The sequence below is a fragment of the Nycticebus coucang genome, chromosome 2 (assembly GCF_027406575.1).
Source record: "Nycticebus coucang isolate mNycCou1 chromosome 2, mNycCou1.pri, whole genome shotgun sequence".
Lineage (NCBI taxonomy): Eukaryota > Metazoa > Chordata > Mammalia > Primates > Lorisidae > Nycticebus > Nycticebus coucang.
The window spans coordinates 174,594,414-174,613,985 of record NC_069781.1 but is presented as its reverse complement, the minus strand read 5'-3'; the positions used below and the strand labels follow the sequence as shown (position 1 = coordinate 174,613,985).

Here is a 19,572-nt window from a genome sequence, read left to right as displayed (position 1 = left end):
AACTATTTGTAGTGAGGACTTGATGAATTATGCAGAAGCATATATAAGTAGTCTAATATAAAGATAAAATTATATGCCTAGATTTTTGTTTTTCATATTTATTTTTAATCTTAACTCCTTATGCAAAGGCTATCACGGTAGAATTTTCTGATAATATATCCTAGCACTCATTTTCGAAGGTGCAGAAAAAAATGTACCTGTGTTTAAAGATTTGATGAAAAAGCCCAGATTCTTATCAATCATTACTTTTGATCACTTTCCCCTTATCCTGTAATTTCAAATGAAATGAGGTAGTGGGTACTAATCGGACCGCATAAGACGCAGCATAGTATTGGCACTTATACGAAAGTATGAGGGATCTGGAAATAGTTACAGTTTATTTGTGCTAATGCTGGCCTAGATACTGCCCTAAATTCTTTACAGGTAATTGTCACAACTGTTTGTAGCTGACAGGTGAGAAGGTTGAATAAAATCGGCTCGTGTCAAGCCAGCAAGAGGCGGAGAATAGTGTATTTAAAGCGGGGTCTGCATGAGAGGCCCAGTCTCTACCTGTTGTGTCAAACTGTTTCTCTCTCCGCCTTTCCGTGCCTGTCCCTGCGTCTTCACTCAGTTAAATGTAGGCATATAGCAGAGCAGGAAAGAAACCTTGGGCAAAGGAGTCTAAGGACCGTGGAGCTTGATCTTTCTAGCTAGATGACCTTCATTCAAAAATTTTTGAAACGAGGAGATGACTGTGAGAGCTCAGAGGTTTATTTAGTGTTACAAGTTCTGGGAGTTGAAAAGTAACACACTGGTTTCTTTCACTTCATCAACTGTGTGTAGTCCGAAGGCGGGTTTCTTGTTAGATCTCAGACAGAAAATCGTAAACAGAGAAAGTAATTTTAAGTATGCCTTGTAAAGATGACCAGGCTGTGATATGACACGTTCAGATTTTTCTCTAAATGCTGTTTAGATGATAATTTCAGAAGCCTGTAGGGATTTGATTTATCACCGTGGCTGCTGCATGTTTAAGTGGTTGCTGTAGAATGTTTAGAAAGAGCATGAAAATCTCATCCTGGCCATGTCACATGTCCTATTTCTGTTGAATCCATTTTAACATGCAGTTAGAGCAGGGACTTGATAAAATATGCCGAAGCAAATTCAGGGGTGTTTTATAGCTTCATTGTGTTTCCTAGAGAGACAAGGAATTTTATTCACATGAATTTATTAACCCTGCACCCCCTTTGGTATCACTTGTTGGCATTAATTTTTATATAAGGTGAACTGTCGTTAAGTTTTTTAGCCTTTAGTGAAAACTCTAAAAAGGGAGGAAAGAAGAAAAGCAATTGCTTTTTGCACGGAGTAAGCCGGATCGGGTGGTGTTGGTCATTTTCAGCATGGTTGGGCTCTTTTTTCCCTTTATTTTGCTTTCTGATTTTTGCAGATGGGAATCTGCCTACCAAGATCCTCAAGAGCTTGCCATTATCATCATAATAGAATTCGCTACTGTGGAAATCCATTTCCCATTGTTCTTGGCAGGAAAGTCCACCTGCAAAGTTACAGAGCCATGATGCTGATAAAAACCAGGAGAATGTTTCTTCTTGGAGTTTAGAATCAGTTAGAATGAAACGCATGGGGGTCAGATAATAATCAGGATTTCATCTCCGCAACTGACAAAGCTGGATTGGAGAACGTGGCAAGTGGTGCATTCTGTTCCCACTCCCCAGTGTCCTGACGTTTTGGAGAGGAGGAGATGGATGGCTAAGTACAGGAAGATGGCGGGTGTTAGGAAATGGGAGAAAAGCTCAAGAGGTAGGTTGAGGCCATGTTTGAAGATTTGGGGTGCCAGAATATCAGGAGTTGGGGGTTTGTAGGTAGCACCCAAGCACACTTGCACACATTAATTAAACTCTTGAGGTGTATTTACAGATTTCCCCAGTGAAGGTGGTGACAGGATGAGTGTCAAGAATACTCTTTCCAAGGAAATCAATAGAATGTAAAGACTGAATCAGTGATCGTGAAGGCCTGGGATCTAACATGCTAATTGTCATTAACCTTTTGACTGTCCCTGTGGGCGTTGCCGCAAGATGTCCATTTGGTGCGAACGTGGCCTTTCGGCATTGTCCATTTTCCAAACCAAATCTTGAGGCCCCCGTTACTGTTACATTACCTGACTTGAGTCTGTAAGCATCAGATGCTTCCTGCTCAACATTTTCACAGTTGTGCCTGAAATAATTTATACAAATAGCAGATTCTTGTGGGAGTACACAGGGTGGCCGTAAAGTTCGTGTGCACAGTGTAACTACTTAAATTACACACATGAACTTTACGGCCTCCCTAAACATGGAGTACAGTAAATTCAAAGTGTCATCAAGTTTGTTGGACTTGGCATGGAACCATGTTTTGAGTTGTACCATGCAAAAAAGGATTATTAAATTTTTATTGATAAAAGCTTTATCATTTCATGTTTGATGTTAATTTTTTTGTTTGTGTATTACTTTGTTGTACATATTAATAGAAAATATTGAAACTGAAACCGACTCGGGTGAATTATTATGATTAGTCAGAGACCCAAGTATGACATGTCATAATGGTGGCTGTGATCGCTGCAAACCTCAATTGGCACATTTTGTTTCTGAGCACTGCAGGCAAAGGGTTCATGAGCAGTGGTAAAGAAAGGAAAGAGAAAAAAGTCTCCCTGGCTGGTTATGTCCAGGACAGATGCAGGAAGAGTAGCCGGTTGCATGCAGGGAGTGTCCTTTCCTGTAACAGACGTGCGCCCCTGCCCACATGTGACAGTTCTTGTTTTGATTGTGCCTCCTTGTGTCATTTCATGGGACTAATAGCAATAAAGTTGATCACCGGCATTAAAGTTCTTCCATTGTATTTTCAGGCCTCAGTATGGCGGCAAGTTCTGTCCGGGTTCGAGCCGTGTTTATGAGCTGTGTAACATTAACCCTTGTAATGAAAATAGCCTGGATTTTCGAGCCCAGCAGTGTGCGGAATACAACAGCAAACCTTTCCGTGGATGGTTCTACCAGTGGAAACCCTATACAAAAGTAGAAGGTAATGTGGCGTCTGTGACCCTCAGATAAATACGTCTCCATGTGAGTGATAATGGGAACGAACAGCACAGGAGAAATTACTGCCCGAGTCTCAGAGTTTCAATGTTTCAATTCCCCCATACCCCTCCTGGCCTACTTTTTCATCCCATGGGTTTTGCTAATTTTTCTACATTTTTTTTTTTCCCATAAGATACCCCTTGTCTCCTATATCTGCAAGCCCAAGTGTTTGGAATGTAGTTACTTTTCTCAATTTACCTTTGACATTTCGGTAATTCAGTCTCCCGGGGATGTTAACTGAAGTTGGTATGAATTGTCCAGACCCAAAACTCAAGAAATCGTATATACCCTGTAGGGACCCGATACTCAGTAACTGACATGTCGGATAATTACAGGCCTGGGATAGACTGTTTGTAGAGGGCCTGTGTGCACACACACAGGAGCACGAGTAAAAATTATCTCAATACTAGGCTCTTAGTACTTATATGGCTTAAAAGTTATGGCTCATACTTTACAACTAATTTGTTTTCCTTTTAACTAAATCCTCAACTATGGATTTTCGTTACGACGGGAGAACTTAGTGTCTGTTGCCTGTGTAGAATAAGCTGTCACTTAATATAGCAAACTTAACCATGCTCCCTTGGAAAAGGAGACACGGGGATCCCAACTGCACACATGCAAATGGGAAAAGACTAAATTTCATGACAATTCATGAACTGTTCCTGTGCAGAAACTCAAAATGAACCTATATCATCAATCACCATAAAGGAAGTTAATATAGTTAGAAACATCACTATAAGAAGCAGAGCCTCCGAATCAAAAGAGAGGCCGGCCCACCCATTTCAGAATCATTGATGTGGTTTTGAGTCATGAGTGTCCAAAGCACAGGTGGAGGCAGACGTGAAAATTCTAAAAGCTGTGTCTTAAGAGAAAGTAATAAGGGACCTATGGACAGTTGCTCTAGGAAATAAAGCAGTTACATTCAAAAATTCAAAGAAAGGCGTTTTTGATTTATACGAAATTGCTTCAGAGAACAGAATTAATATAAAGCCTAGTAACTTCCTAGCCGTATTATTTCTTTGAAGAGACTTTGCTTGCAAGCCTTTCAAAATATCCTTTCTTCCTGCCACTCTCTAAACCCTACTTCAGCGGTTCTCAACCCGTGGGTCGCGACCCCTTTGTAACAGTGAAAATACATCACAGTATTAGGAAGGTTGAGGACCACTGCCCTACTTTATGCTTCATAAGGCTTCTCAAGGCATAAATGTGTTTTTATCCACTCTTTTACTGTTACCTTTGTCTCCATGAGGATTAACGTTCCCCCCAAGGACTAAGCAGTTGTCTATCCTGAACATTCTTGTTTCTCTAAGACTTAAGCTTGGTATGTATTTATTTAATAGCGATAACATTCGAAATGAATGAATAAGTAAATAGTAACTGTCAAAAATGGAAATATGTTCCCTTTGTAGGTGGTACATTCTCCATTACTAGAGGCATTCTACGAGGAAAGGAGTAGTGACCTAGAAGGCTGTGATAGGCAGGTTCTAATAAGCAGTGGGAATAGCTGTGGTCCACCATTGGAGATTTGTTTCCTCTTGGTTGTATATTCCGCAACCTCACACATCTTATCTCTGGTTTTTTCTCAAAGACTTTGCTGTCCTCCCTTCCACTTCTTCTTCTGTTCTTTTCTTTGGCTTCCTGGACTTTCCCACATTACCTTTCTCATTCAAATATAATGTTTATAGATATCTGTCCTGTTTTCCCCCTTTCCATAGTGTCTACGTCGAATGCATAGGGAGAGAGTTAAATAAGTTTTGTAACTAGGAAAATACTTTCTGGTTGCGAAGTTCTTTCACTAATTTTGGTACAGTTTTCACTAAGTAGGGGTCATGCATTTTCATTCATTCACATGATAGGTGTTTACTGAGCTCTTCTTGTATAGGAGACACTATGCTGGCTAGTACATTGAATAAACACAGACCTCAGCCTTAAGAGCTCACATCCTCTTGGAGGGAGAGAGAAAAGTTAAGGCCTCTTGGTCCCTGTTTGTCTTCTGTGATGCTTACATTGGAGGAGACCGTGATTTGCAGGTTTTGTGACGTTAGGAAGAATAAAGGCAGGCTTTATTCATAAATGTAGACTGTTTTATCCCACAACAGTGGGCTTTTTCTTTGTTCTTTTCTTCTGTGTTTTTGGTGGACTTGTTCATAAGCTCCTCCAAAAATCCATGCTGGAAAACCAGCTTTCTGGAATTTATTAATCCTTACGAATAATGGACAAAGGAAATCTGGTTCTGTAATCTCACATGTAAATATTTAAGAGAATCATTAAATTAACTTGCTGTTTGCAAAAATTTGTAGATGAGATATGTTTAATCTATTCACACATCTGCAAATTTGGATCATAATAATTGAATTTTTTTTACATTTAAATTTTAACTTTGGGGGTGTTATGAAGCACAGCTATCTGTAAACTGTTTGCACATTTGTTGTTGGACTGTTGTTAGGGATATCATTCAATGTCGCCCACATGAGGTCTCATGTGAGAAATGTAATCTGGGATTCCTGGCCAAGAAGAGCTCTTTCTATGGAGAAATTGTCACAGTAACTCCTTTCTGATAATAAGAACTCTATCAATACATTTTTTTCTTTTTGCCTCTGATACCAGAAACTAGTCATGGATTTATGGGTCAATAAAAGTTACTTTTTAGTGTTCAGGATAAGTTTATCCGCTTCCTCTTTATTTTTATGATAGGATTCTTATCTACGTATTTTATGAACATTACTGACTGTATGCCTTTTTTCCAAAGCACCTATCACCTTTCCTCTTAATGGATTCAATAAGTACCTAAAGTAATCCATGTCCTAAATCAGGGTCCTCCACCTATGGCCTCTGGGCCAAATTTCATCTTTTTTATTATTGAATAAACTTTTACTGGAGCACAGCAAAACCCCTTTGTTACATAGGGACCTATGAAGCTTAAAATAGTCATTATTCAGGGAGGCTCAGTACACAACCTACCAATCGTGTGTATGATGACTATTTCTAAGGATTAAAAAAACAAAGTGTTCTGTGTTAATACTAAATCACTTTTATATGGATTGTTAAACGGGATTCATACTCTGAAAAGCCACATTAAGAATATGCTTATTGGTGCACACCCATGTGTGCACATATACAAGTAACATAGCACTTTCCATTTTGATGATGATCACTTTCTATGTAAATGTAATTCATCCTTTTGGTGGACACATCATTTTCCTGACTGTTTCCTCTTGACCGTGTCCTCCTTTCATCTCTTTGCTTCTAGAGGAAGATCGATGTAAACTGTACTGCAAGGCTGAGAACTTTGAATTCTTTTTTGCAATGTCTGGCAAAGTGAAAGATGGAACCCCTTGCTCCCCGAACAAAAATGACGTTTGTATTGATGGGATTTGTGAAGTAAGAGAACATTTCTGCTTTGGGGTATATGAGCATGCTTGTGTTTCTTCATATCAAATGGGTACTGGAAGGAGTGTTGTGAGATAGTCTATGTCAGAAGAAGAGCAGGTGGCCTGAGAAAAAGGGCAAAATGTTTCACTTGGACGTAGGCACCATGTCTGAATTCTCCAGCTTAATTTTTGTATGACTTCTGTCCAATTATTTTAGTTTCTCTTTTACTTCATTTTTATTTATATGTAGAATGGAAATGATGACATATCCTACTTTATATAATAGTGGTAAAAAATTAAAAAAGATTATTGTAAATAACATTAGAACCTCACCGATGTATTTTGAGATACTATTCCTATTTTCCTTTTTCTGTGAGTACTCACTTTCTCTTCCATTTTAATTTGATTTAAGTTTGTTGATCTTTTAAGAGTGCGTGTGTGCGTGCGTGTTCACATGTATATGGTCCAACATTTTGATGGGTCAGTCATAGAATTGGCCTGAATGAGCTCACCTGACATTAGTAGCAATGGTAACTTCTTACTCTAGTATCACAGATGAAGAGTCTAAGACTTAGATTAAGTTATGAACTTGCCCAGTCATACATCTGACAAAAGTAGAGGAGGGATTTGAATCCCCACTCCGTCAAACTTGAGACTGTGCTGTTAAACCATAAGCTGTATGGCCTCTTGAATGTTCTATAAATACAGAAAATTACATACCTCTTAGTTATGCTTAGCCATTTCTATTGGTTTTCTAATCTGTGATTTTCTCACTTTTTTTTTTTTTTTTTTTGGTCACAGCCAGTAGGATGTGATCATGAACTTGGCTCTAAAGCTGTTTCAGATGCATGTGGTGTTTGCAAAGGTGATAATTCGACTTGCAAGTTTTATAAAGGCCTATACCTCAACCAGAATAAAGCAAATGGTAAGAGATTCTGCTGTTCCATTATTCTCATTCATTAGTGAAACAGAACTTTTGCTTCTGAACACCTTTGAGTCACCTTCCATCTGGTTGAACCTTTTAGTAGTTTCCCTAACACACTAGTGATGATGGCTCTTGTCAACTTGTACAAGAGATACAAGGAGTTTCATCAATGTGTTACATCTCAGAAATGTGTTGAATAAATGCTTTCCTACTTTGTAGTTTTAACTTGCCAACCAGTCCCTACGCATGCCTCACATGCATTTATGAAGCAAAGAAACTTACTGTGAAACATAGATGATCGGTATCAACTGAATATTTGCGGCAGTTATCTAAGTGCATTTGAGTAAAATTCAACTTTTGAGCCCTAGTTTCTGAATATCACTGTTGAGCATACATGGCTCTAGATCAGGCATCCTCAAACTTTTTAAACAGGGGGCCAATTCACTGTCCCTCAGACCATTGGAGGGCCGGACTATAGTTTAAAAAAAAAAAAAACTATGAACAAATTCCTATGCACACTGCACATATCTTATTTTGAAGTAAAAAAACAAAATGGGAACAAATACAATCACACCGCCTTATGTGGCCCATGGGCCGCAGTTTGAGGACCCCTTAGAAGACAAAAAAAAAAAGTGTCCTTGGATTTTGTGGCCTTCATTTGTCTAAGAAGAAGAACATTTCTCCTGTCCACATGAACATGCTTGGTGAGACTTCAGAAAAGCCACATACGTTTTCTATGTCTGGTGTTCTTACCACTTGGAAAATGAAATAATTGATTACTTTGTAGAGTAAGAATGAATATCAGTTAATAATTCAAAAGCCTTACTATATTGAAATGGGCAATATATGTTTCTGGGCATTTCTAGTCCCCCTTCTCCAATGCAGTGTGGGATATGTAGGTGTTCTCTTCTTTCCATTTAGAATATTATCCAGTGGTCATCGTTCCTGCCGGGGCCTGGAGCATTGAGATCCAAGAGCTGCAGGTCTCTTCCAGTTACCTCGCAGTCCGAAGCCTCAGTCAGAAGTATTACCTCACTGGGGGTTGGAGCATTGACTGGCCTGGGGAGTTCCCCTTTGCTGGGACCACGTTTGAGTACCAACGCTCTCTCAACCGCCCAGAACGTCTATATGCACCAGGACCTACAAATGAGACACTGGTCTTTGAAGTAAGCCACTTCTGTTTACTCATTTCTCAGTGCTCTTTGCTGTATAGTGTAGCAATGCTTATTGCTCTGTGTACAAAGAGGATTTCAATTTGAGGTAGCTTACAAAAGTCCAATCCTTCTAGTTCAAATGCATTTCCTAATAGGCTAATTTAAAAAAAAAAATCAGATTAATGGGAGATACGATGAGGTTGCATCGTTTTACATTTGTAAAGTGAAGTCTGAGTTGTAGTTGTGACCTTCACCCAGGAAGCATGCTATTTACCTACACATTGTACCTATCAGGTGGGAACTTAACACACCCACTGAATCGCCTTTTTGAGTTTCATTGAGTTCTTCTCTCAGATGTGTACACTGTTGTTAATCTGTAAGTCTCAACATAATATTGAGTACAAGGGATGTTTGGTTTTCTATTTTGGGGATACTTAAGAGAGTATTCTCCAAATCCATCCAAGTTATAACAAAACATACAAAATCTCCACATTTCTATGGCTAAATAGTATTCTATGGTACATGTATACCACAGTTTATTAATCCATTCATGGATTGATGCACACTTGGGTTGATTCCACATCTTTGAGATGCAAGTTGTGCTGCTGTGAACTTTCAAGTGCAAATGTCCTTCATGATAAAATGACTTTTTCTATTGGGTAGTTACCTAGTAATGGGATTGTTGGATCAAATGGAAGGTCTATTTTTAGTTCTTCAAGCCCTCTCCATACTTCTTGCCATGAAGGCTGTACTACTTTGAAGTCCCACCAACAGTGCAAGACTGTTCCCTTCTCTTTGCACCCACACCAGCATCTGTTGCTTTGGGACCTTGTGATGTAGGCCGTTCTCCCTGGGGTTAGGTGATTTGATTGGCATTTCTCTAATAATTAGAGGTGATCAGCATTTTTTCATGAGTTTGTTAGCCATTTGTCTTCATAAGGTAAGATTCTGTTCATGTCTCTCACCCACATTTTAATGGAGGTGTTTGCTTTTTTTGTTGTTGATTTGCTCGAGTTCTTTATAGATTCTAGTTATGAACCACTTTTTTACGTTGAGGACTTCTCTTGTACTGATAAAGTTTTTCTCAATGTGAAACTGTTGTGGTTGCCTCTGTAAGAAGTACACAAGCTTAGAAGAGAGAATAGAGAGTAGATGGTGTGCTGTTTGGAAACGTCTGCCATCCAGATTTGATTTTGTAAAACCATGAGAGCACATTGCCCAGTGCAGAGAAAGCTTGTCTGCTGATTTTTACTTCTTCATTTTCCTCATTCTGTCTGCTATGACTAGTTAATTCATTGTTCTTAGTGCTGAGGAAAGGGACTAGGTAATTCATTGTTTTTATTGCTTGATCTTACAGAGGTTAGATCATGCTATGTCCTCAATCATCACTGGCTCAGAGATGTAATTAATAAATCAGTTTTCAGAGGCAGTTACTTTTTCTGTCTAAAGTGAAGCATTCAGTTTATTATCTTCTTCAGTCCTGTGCACAGCGGGGCTGGATAATTCTTTGAACAAAGTACCACACTACTGTCATATAGGCAGTGAACTCGTACAGCTCACAGCAGTTCATGGCGAAAGCAGCAGAAATAAATTTCTCTTACCTTATGGTAGGAGTTTGGACTCCATGTGTGTTGAGTTACTTGGGGCAAATTTAAGTGACATCTTGAAGTTTCCCTAATGGATTCTTAAATATGTTAGAACTTTAGAAAGAAAAGGAAAATCAAGGTGTCCTTGTATGCAGTAGTCATAGAGTTCTTTGTATCGCACACACTGAGTCACGTTCTGTTGTGACCCATGTTGGTAAACTGGTTGTGGATAAAGCAGAAAAAAAATCCCCCTGCTATATGGAACTTAACATTGGCGGGCACATTATGAATATTTACACAAATGCGTATGTAAATAGACACAGAGTTTTAGATTGCTCTGAGCTCTTCAGAATAAAATAAATGTAAGGGGGGAAAAAAACAGAGAAAGGATGCTTTTTGGATTAGATGGCTGATGAAGAATTCAAAGGATGAGAAGAACCAGCCAGGTGAAGAGCAGAGGAAATTCAGGTTGTGGAAATGGCGATTTAAAACCCCACGTGGAGGATAAGCTTCATGTTTTAGAAGAACTTAAAAAAAAGAAAAAAAAGTAGAGTCTAAATGTACTGCCATGAGAACAATGTTCTGGAGGCCTGCAAAGAACACTATGAACCATGGCGAGGAGTCTGGATGTCATGCTAAGAACGGTGTTGAGGTTTTAAGAAAAGGATTGTTTTGAAATTTGATCTGACTGCCATGCAGATCAGTGAGGGGTAAGTAGTGAATTGGAGACAAGAGAAAATGATTATTCTAGATTTCCAGGTAAGGAGCTATGGCGGCTGAAACAGACAGTGACCGTGAAGGTGGAAGGAAGTGGATCTGCTCATCATCTATCATGTATTGAGAATAGGAAGTTAGAAAACTTGCTAAAGATGTATGAGATACAGAGCCTGAGGGAGAAAGACGCATGGAAAAGAGTCATAGGATTCTTCCTTGAGCATCTGGTGGACGATCTTACTATTATGTGTATAATTATCTTGGGGATGACTAGAAACAGGTTTAGGGTTAGGGAAAAATTCCATTTTAGCACCTGATATTTGAATATCTTAGATATTCCAGAGTAGCTATCAAGTAGGTAGTTGAGTATGTGTTTTAAATTCATCCAAAAAATCTCGAAATGAATATATAAATCAGTTTCTAAAAACATGTAATGTAGTACAGGAGTATATTGTTTGTTAACTGAGCAGAGTACTCAGATCCAAATTTTTTTTGATAAGCTGCCTCTTGGGAGTAGCCAAATAATCACACTGTATCAAAAATAATCCTTGTGAAGAAACTGCTGTGCCCTGGTTGATACACTGATACAGGGGAGCACACACCTGGTGTGGAAAGGCATCCCTGTGCCTGGATGTGGCCCCTCACAGGTGTCCTGGGATTTCCGTATGTAGATACACATCTTTCATCACCCTGGAATTTTGTCACGTGTTTGTGCCCTGCACACCCGCAGATGTGAGAGTGGATATGCCCGTGTTCATGGCAGCAGGGTCGTTACCTTATCTGTTCTTCCTACTGTTGCTCTGACTGTCCGCTTTTCTTTCCTGATTTTAAGGTATTTAAAGATCCGTATCTGAGTCCCATCTTCCAGGGCTATGCAAATGCAGTTCAGAGTATGCTTTGCAACTATTCCCCTGGTGAAACTTAAGACCCTTGCTGGGGGTAACCAGAGAAATCCATTAAATGTCACTTTCATGGTCTCAAGACCAGGCAGGCTATTCTTTAGATTTCGAAAACACGGAATTTCCTTCGCTATCAAGGGACTGTTGGTAGATGAAAGAGAAATGCCGCTTTTTTGGAGGGGCCATAGTGGTGCAAAAACGAAGGATCACTCTCCATAGAGTAGTTACATAGGCACAATAGGCTGAAGTGTGCGCTAAATAAGATAACAAGACAAAAGCTTCCCCACGGGTCACTTTAGATTCTACGTCTTCAGATATTCTACACATAAGCGGGTGGCACCTGTGGCTCAGTGAGTAGGGCGCCAGCCCCATATACCGAGGGTGGTGGGTTCAAACCCAGCCCCGGCCAAACTGCAACCAAAAAAATAGCCGGGCGTTGTGGCAGCACCTGTAGTCCCAGCTGCTCAGGAGGCTGAGGCAGGAGGATCATGGAAGCCCAAGAGCTGGAGGTTGCTGTGAGCTGTGACGCTACAGCGCTCTACTGAGGGTGGTAAAGTGAGACTCTGTCTCTACAAAAAAAAAAAAAACCAAGATGTTCTACACATAAAATAGTTAAGAGAACAGACTCTTAACTACACATGGAACTTGGGCAAAGTTTCTTCATCTTTGTGTCACTCAATATTCACTTTTATAAAACAGGCAAACAATACTAGCTGACTACTGTAGCTATTGTAAACATAATTGAGGTAAGTTCAGTGCATTGAAAATACTTAGCACATAATGTTTGTTGCCATCGTTATTTTACTTTCTGAGCATATCTAACTCTCACTCTCTCCACATGTGTAATTATAGACATATGTATATTATATAATATAGATATATATAACATACACAGTATATAATATATAATATATAGACATATATTATGTATATATATATTATATATATATATATAATAAAACCTGAGACCATAGTTAGCAAACTAGTGACCACTGGACAAGTCCAGATCCCAGATATGCATAACTTAAACAGATAAATTAATGTTTTAATATCAGGTAATTTGGGCTCAGCGCCTGTAGCTCAAGTGGCTAGGGTGCCAGCCACATACACAGGAGCTGGTGGGTTCGAATTCAGCCTGGGCCCACTAAACAACACTGACAACTACAACCAAAAAATAGTCAGGTGTTGTGATGGGTACCTGTAGTCCCAGCTACTTGGAGGCTGAGGCAAGAGAATTGCTTAAGCCCAAGAGTTGGGGGTTGCTGTGAGCTGTCACACCATGGGTACTCTACCCAGGGCAACATAGTGAAACTCTGTCTCAAAAAAAAAAAAAATGTGTGTGTGTGTGTGTGTGTATAAAAAATGAGGTAATTTGACCCCAGTAGATAGTTGAGTTTGCAACTATATCCGTAGAGCTGTTTCTACCGTTGACCCTGAGTTAACTTCCTATCATCTTCCAAACTTGAGATACAAGGTCCCAACACTTCTGTGTGATAGAGGATCCCTTAAAGATTTCACAACACTTATTTGAGAGAAAGGCTGTCATTAGGAAATGTGCTTCTTACCCCCTCAGGCCTTTCATTTTATAGGAAGAGAGTAGAAATTCCAAATCGAATTGGACTAAGGCCGGAGTAATTTGAACCTCAACAGTAAATTACACTGAAATTACTTTAGTTAAACCTAAGGCATAAGAATTGAACTGCCTAATGAAAGATATCTGAATTTTTTTCGGTCATGTTTTTAAAGATCATGTTTTCTCTCTTTTCTATCGAGCATCTGAGAAGCAGACTTTTTCTCTTGAGAGGTTTATTGAGCTTGAAAAGTATCAACTTTAGAGCAATATGGCTTCACTAGTTTTGCCAAGAGGCCTTTGATCCATCTCTAAGCAAATGTACACAAAACAAGTTCTGTGCCCAAAAGATAACCTGAGCAGGGAAGCGGGGCTGTGTAGCTCCCATGGCCTCTGCCAAGGGCAATCAGAATAAAGTACAGATTGCTACTGATGAGAAATATGGTTTTTACCACTTCATAACAAGCAACCAACTATTTTTTTGTTGTTGTTATTTCTTCAGTTTTGCTCATAAGCACAAAACTGTTCCAGGAGGTTTTCACAATTCTGTTTGTAATTTAAGCTTCGTGTTAAACATTTATTATCTGCAAGAAAAGCACAGCAAAGAATGAGACAAGAAGTGAGGGAAAGTGCAAAACTGAATGCTGGAAGTTTCTTCTGTCATCTTTAGACCCTCAGATATTGTGATCTCTGTTGATCACATTAACAAGACAATTGACATGTTGTCACCCAACTGGAAGCCACATTCAAACTGAGTTTGTTTGGGTTTTTTTGCTGTGTTTGGCCGGGGCCAGGTTTGAACCCACCACCTCCTGTATATGGGGCCTGCGCCCTACTCCTTTGAGCCACAGGCACCGCCCAACTTTTTTTTTTTTTTTTTTTTTTTGTGAGACAGTTTCTCTTTGTCATAGCTTACAGCAACCTCAAACTCCTGGGCTCAAATGATCCTCTTCCCACAGCCTCCTGAGTAGCTGGGACTATAGGCATCCACCACAATGCCCGGCTAGTTTTTTTGTTTGTTTGTTTTTGTTTTTTATTTGGGGTTAATGTGAGGGTACAAACAACCACGTCATAATATTTGAATTTGTTATGTAGAGTCCCTCTTGTAGTTATGTCCCACACCCAAAAGGTGTGACATACACCCCTACTTTGTGCCCATGCAGTGGGAGCACCCCAAACCCCACTCACCTTTCCCTCCTCCCTCAACCCCTTCTCCCCCCAACTTGAATGGAAATGAGGTTTTCTCCTGTGTGAGCGTGTATTAGATCATCTACTGACTTCATAATAGTATTGAGCACATTGGATATTTGCTTTTCCATTCTTATGATACTTTACTGAGAAGAATGTGTTTCAACTCCATCCAGGTTAATACAAAAGATGGGAAGTCACCATCTTTTTTAATGGCTGACTAGTATTCCATAGTGTACATATACCACAGCCTGTTAATTCTTTCCTGGATTGGTAGCCATTTACTTTATTTCTGCATCTTAGTGATTGTAAATTGAGCCATGATAAATAATCTAGTGCAAATGTCCTTATGATGAAATGGGTTTTTTTTCTTCTAGTAGTAGGATTGTGGGGTCAAATGAGAGATCTTATGTGAGTTCTTTGAGGATTCTCCACACTTCTTTCCAAAGAGGTTGGATTAATTTACAGTCCCACCAACAGTGCAAAAAGTTCTCTCTCCACATCCATACCAGCATCACCTAACCCTAGTTTTTTTTGTTGTTGTTTGCTTGTTTGTTTTGTTTTGTTTTGTTTAAGAGAAGTGTCCTACTCCTGAGCTCAGGTGATCCACCCCCTCAGCTTCCCAGAGTCCTAGGATTGGTTGCAGGTGTGGACCACCGTGCCTGGCCCCAAACTGAGCTTTTTATTTGTGTTTTGTTTGCTCTTCGTACACCCCATTCATCTACACTATTCAACCCTCACCAAAACTCAACCTTTGGATTATTCCCCAGATATACATTTTTCCTGATATTTAGAAGTTATTTTTGAGGAATGGGAGGGTGGCTTCAAGGTGTGATGGGTAAAGTTCTCTAAAATTCCATTCCAAGTTGATCTGGTTCATCAGTCTCTCTCTCTGTGAATCCAGGCAGTTCCTTTACAACAATGACAACAAAATCAAGATGGGAGGGGAAATGTTGAGTAGATCTCAGTAAAACCATAAATCTTCCCCAGGACCAATTGGATATGTATAATATATTTTTAAGTAAGGTTTTACCACTACATAAATAGAATAATATCTCTAGGAATGTAAAATTGTGATTTCACCATAGTGGAGTAAGGATACTTTTGCTTGTGGCTGTTGTATTTCAAAGTCTTACTTAATTAGTCCATTCTACCTATAGAGTTAATGAAAGCTTAAATTCATATCCAAGGAATTTAGCCTTTCTGAATACAGTCTAGGTAGAAACGTGCATGATTGATTGGAATGCCTTGCTTGTATGTTTCAGGGAATTTTTCTTTCATTGAAAAGTTGCAAATCTGTTCAAAACAAACAAACAAAAAAAACCTCAAACTCAGCTGCCTAGTAGTTATGTCTATTTTACCTTTTAAAGAATTTGAGTTAATGCCTTTAATATTTAAATTATGCTTGATTTTTCTCTGGGGAGTATCATCAAACTTCTGGTTAGTTTTCTTTTTTTTTTTTTTTTAACACATGCTTCTATCTCTCCAAAAGAGGTAGAATATAGTTATTTTTAAAACTTAAAATTGCATTCAGTAATAAATTACATTGTGCCAGAATTAGACAGTGTATTGGTATCTACGTGTCCGTGCTGGTATTCGTGAAAGGAAGTTATATACAGTTCACACAACTTTCCATACAGCAACTATGAATTGAACCAAAATGAATGCTTTGGGAGCCAAAAATATGTTCACGCCAATATAAAAATGTTGAATCCCTTTTGCAATCCTGTGGGCTGCTAAAATCAGAGTGTGGGAACATACCAAAATGAAAAACGCTGTTTCATCCATATAAAGTATAGGAATGGAAGCGCTGTTTCTAATATACCACTTAAAAACCCTGCACGTTCGCTAAGTTCTTAGTATAGTATAAAATGCAGCAGAAATATTAGCTATGTTTGCCAAAATACACACGTATGGCACTGTGAGAATGAAGTCCTTCTTTTTCTCTCTTTCATATATATTTTATCATAACCTCCTAATAGTTTAGCTAATCACAATTTTCAACCAGCTTGGTCTGTATCGACATAGGTAATTATCAGCAAAACAATTTCTTTTTTTTTTTTTTTTTTTTTGTAGAGACAGAGTCTCACTGTACAGCCCTCGGGTAGAGTGCCGTGGCATCACACGGCTCACAGCAACCTCTAACTCTTGGGCTTACGCGATTCTCTTGCCTCAGCCTCCCGAGTAGCTGGGACTACCGGCGCCCGCCACAATGCCCGGCTACTTTTTGGGTTGCAGCTTGGCCGGGGCCGGGTTTGAATCCGCCACCCTCGGTATATGGGGCCGGTGCCCTACTCACTGAGCCACAGGCGCCGCCCTCTGCAAAACAATTTTATTCTGTTCACTTCCTCTCTGATAAACTAGGTAAACATCCCTTGGGTAGCGTTCAATTGGCCCAGCCTCGTGCTGGATATTGGAAATGTACAAATGGTTAAGACGTCAACCGTGTCACCCAATCTTTATAGTCTAAGTAAGTTCTTTGAAGAGTGGCCAGGACAAGTTTGGGTACGTGGATTCCCTTCTTGTAGAAGCATGGTGGATCAGAGAAGGAACATCTGCTTGTGTCCTTGGTGGTATGGGTTGCTCAGCCACTACCTAGATGACCTTGGAGGAGTCACTTAAATGATTTGGGCCCCAATGTCTTCATTTCCAAAAGGAATTCCCCAGTCTGAGTGAATGTCTTCCACCTTAGCGCTGTCCCGAATCACTGTTGTTGCACCTGTATTGTCAGACGAAGACTTACGTAATCTTTGTAGCTTCCACAGCTGGCATAGAATCCGGAACATCGTAGAATCCATATACAAAAGAAATATGTATTGAATGCATGACATCCATTGATAACATTCATTTATTCATTCATTCATTTTTTTTTATTTTGTTCTTAAGTAAATTTATTTCGGGTTAATGTGAGGGTACAAACAACCAGGTCAAAAAATTTGATTTTGTTAGGAGTCCCTCTTGTGGTCATGTCCCACACATAAAAGGTGTGCCAAACGCCCCCACCCCATCCTCATGCAGTGAGAGCACCCCAACCCCTTCCGTCTCCCTCACTACCACACCCCCATTACTCCTGCCCTGCCCCAACTGGAATCGAAATGAGTTTTTCTCCTATGTGGGCATGCATTAGAGTGTCTCCTGGCATTATATTAGTATTGAGTACATTGGATAATCTTTCAAATCAAAAAAAAAATCTTACATGGAGGCAAATAAATAAATAAACGAATAAACAAATCCAATGAAAGGAAACCTGCTCTCCCCAGCGCAGTTGAAAGTAAAGGGCCCAGAGTCCAGCCTCTCCTTACCCCATTTCCATCCTGAAGTCCTCTGAAGATCCCTAGCCTTCTGTACAACACACTTAAAAAACTATTGTATTTCATCTTTTCTTAAGACTGGTCTTAGCACCGTACAATTTACAGTACACAGGGAATAGCATTTTTAAGCAATGAAATTTAATCTGCTAAAATGTATTTGAGGAATCAATATGCTTCCTAAAATACTTGCTTTCCCAAAGGGAAAAATTTACGCGTAGCAAGTTGCTGACCAGTTAGTTCAAAATCCGGGAGAGTAACAATTTGTCCTTTCAGGGCTGTGACTTGAACAGATCTTTCCACTTACTTCTCAGCGTTTTCTAGCGCCAAGCAGGGTAATGCAAGCCTGGGAGTAATTGACTGCTGTCAGTTAACCCCAAGAAATAAGTGTAGGGCCTGACACCAAATAAAAGTATTTTCTGCTTCTGGTTATTTTTATACATTAAGATTTTATAGAACGTCTTCATGGGAAGCTCAAAGTTTAAATGGAAAACAGACCTTCACGTCCATCACTAAATCACATGCCAGTCCAAGCTTAAAATGCATTCTCTATTACAGACATCTAATTCTCCTTGGATCCTTGCCTTCAGATGGTTTCAACATTTATAACAGGTGTATGTCAGTTTAAACAGTGTGGGCCCCGTTGATTTCCTTGGTGGCCAAGGGAAATACCTGAGGGTAATCAAGAATTTGTATGGTTGTCTTAAATTTTTTAGGCATTATTTAAGTCCATCAATCAAGTTTTTATCTTGAAATACATACACACGTAAGTGAGTTAGAGGAAAGGAGCTAATTTTTATGACCACGTATTACATTTCTGCATTTCCCCTGGGGAAAAAAAAAGTCATGTACATACATACTACAGCATAGAAAGAAATACTGATTTGCCAATTATCAACTTTCTGAGATCACTGCAGATACAATTAATACAGAACTAGATATTTGGGGCTGTGCCTGTGGCTCAAAGGGGTAGGGCATGGGCCCCATATGCCAGAGGTGGTAGGTTCAAACCCAGTCCCATCCAAAAACTGCAAAAAAAAGAAATAAATAAACTAGACATTTTTCATATATTTTGACCTATTCCCCATAAGTCTGGCATAAAGACTAGGAATGATTTAACTGGTGGATTTGTTATTCTTCTGAAAGATTTTAAAGCTACCTTATATTTTACTAGTGCCTAAGATATTATCAGTCATGGAATTATGTTTATTTTATTGGGGCTGAAAAGACCAAGAAAAACTAAATCCATATTAATTCTCCACCCACAGATACCTAAATTGTGTGTGTGTGTGTGTGTGTGTGTGTGTGTGTTCTAAGGAAATACCTTTGGAAGTGGTAGAACTGTGGAAAACGAGGATCAAACTTAAACTTGACACATGGCTTTCTTGAAAACCAGTCATTTTATCTGAAGTCAGTATTGTGTATATGCTGGGGCTTTGGAGTGTGCCTGACCATTTCCATTTTGAGATTGAGATGTAGGTAAGTTACGGTGACTCGTTTTGTTGTTTGTTCAAGCCAGCGGTTCTCAACCTTCCTAATGCCGCGACGCTTTAATACAGTTCCTCATAGTGTGGTGACCCCCAACCATAACATTATTTTCGTTGCTACTCTGTAACTGTAATTTTGCTACTGTTAGGAATCGTAATGTAAATATCTGATATACAGGATGTATTTTCATTGTTACAAAGGGGTCGCAACCCACAGGTCGAGAACCGCTGGTTTAAGCAAAATGAAAAGGCCTATTTAGTATATAATT

General features: G+C 39.3%; 1 protein-coding gene across 3 annotated transcripts in view; it reads left to right on the top strand.

Annotated features, from left to right (window-relative positions):
• The window catches only part of ADAMTS18 (ADAM metallopeptidase with thrombospondin type 1 motif 18), a 126,992-nt gene that overhangs the window by 80,404 nt on the left and 27,016 nt on the right, over positions 1-19,572 (top strand). For all 3 annotated transcript variants that reach the window (XM_053608701.1, XM_053608697.1, XM_053608699.1), the window contains 4 exons: positions 2,873-3,045; positions 6,352-6,482; positions 7,274-7,397; positions 8,319-8,563. In XM_053608701.1, coding sequence (XP_053464676.1) covers positions 2,873-3,045; positions 6,352-6,482; positions 7,274-7,397; positions 8,319-8,563 — 673 coding nt within the window. The remainder of the gene's footprint in view (positions 1-2,872; positions 3,046-6,351; positions 6,483-7,273; positions 7,398-8,318; positions 8,564-19,572) is intronic.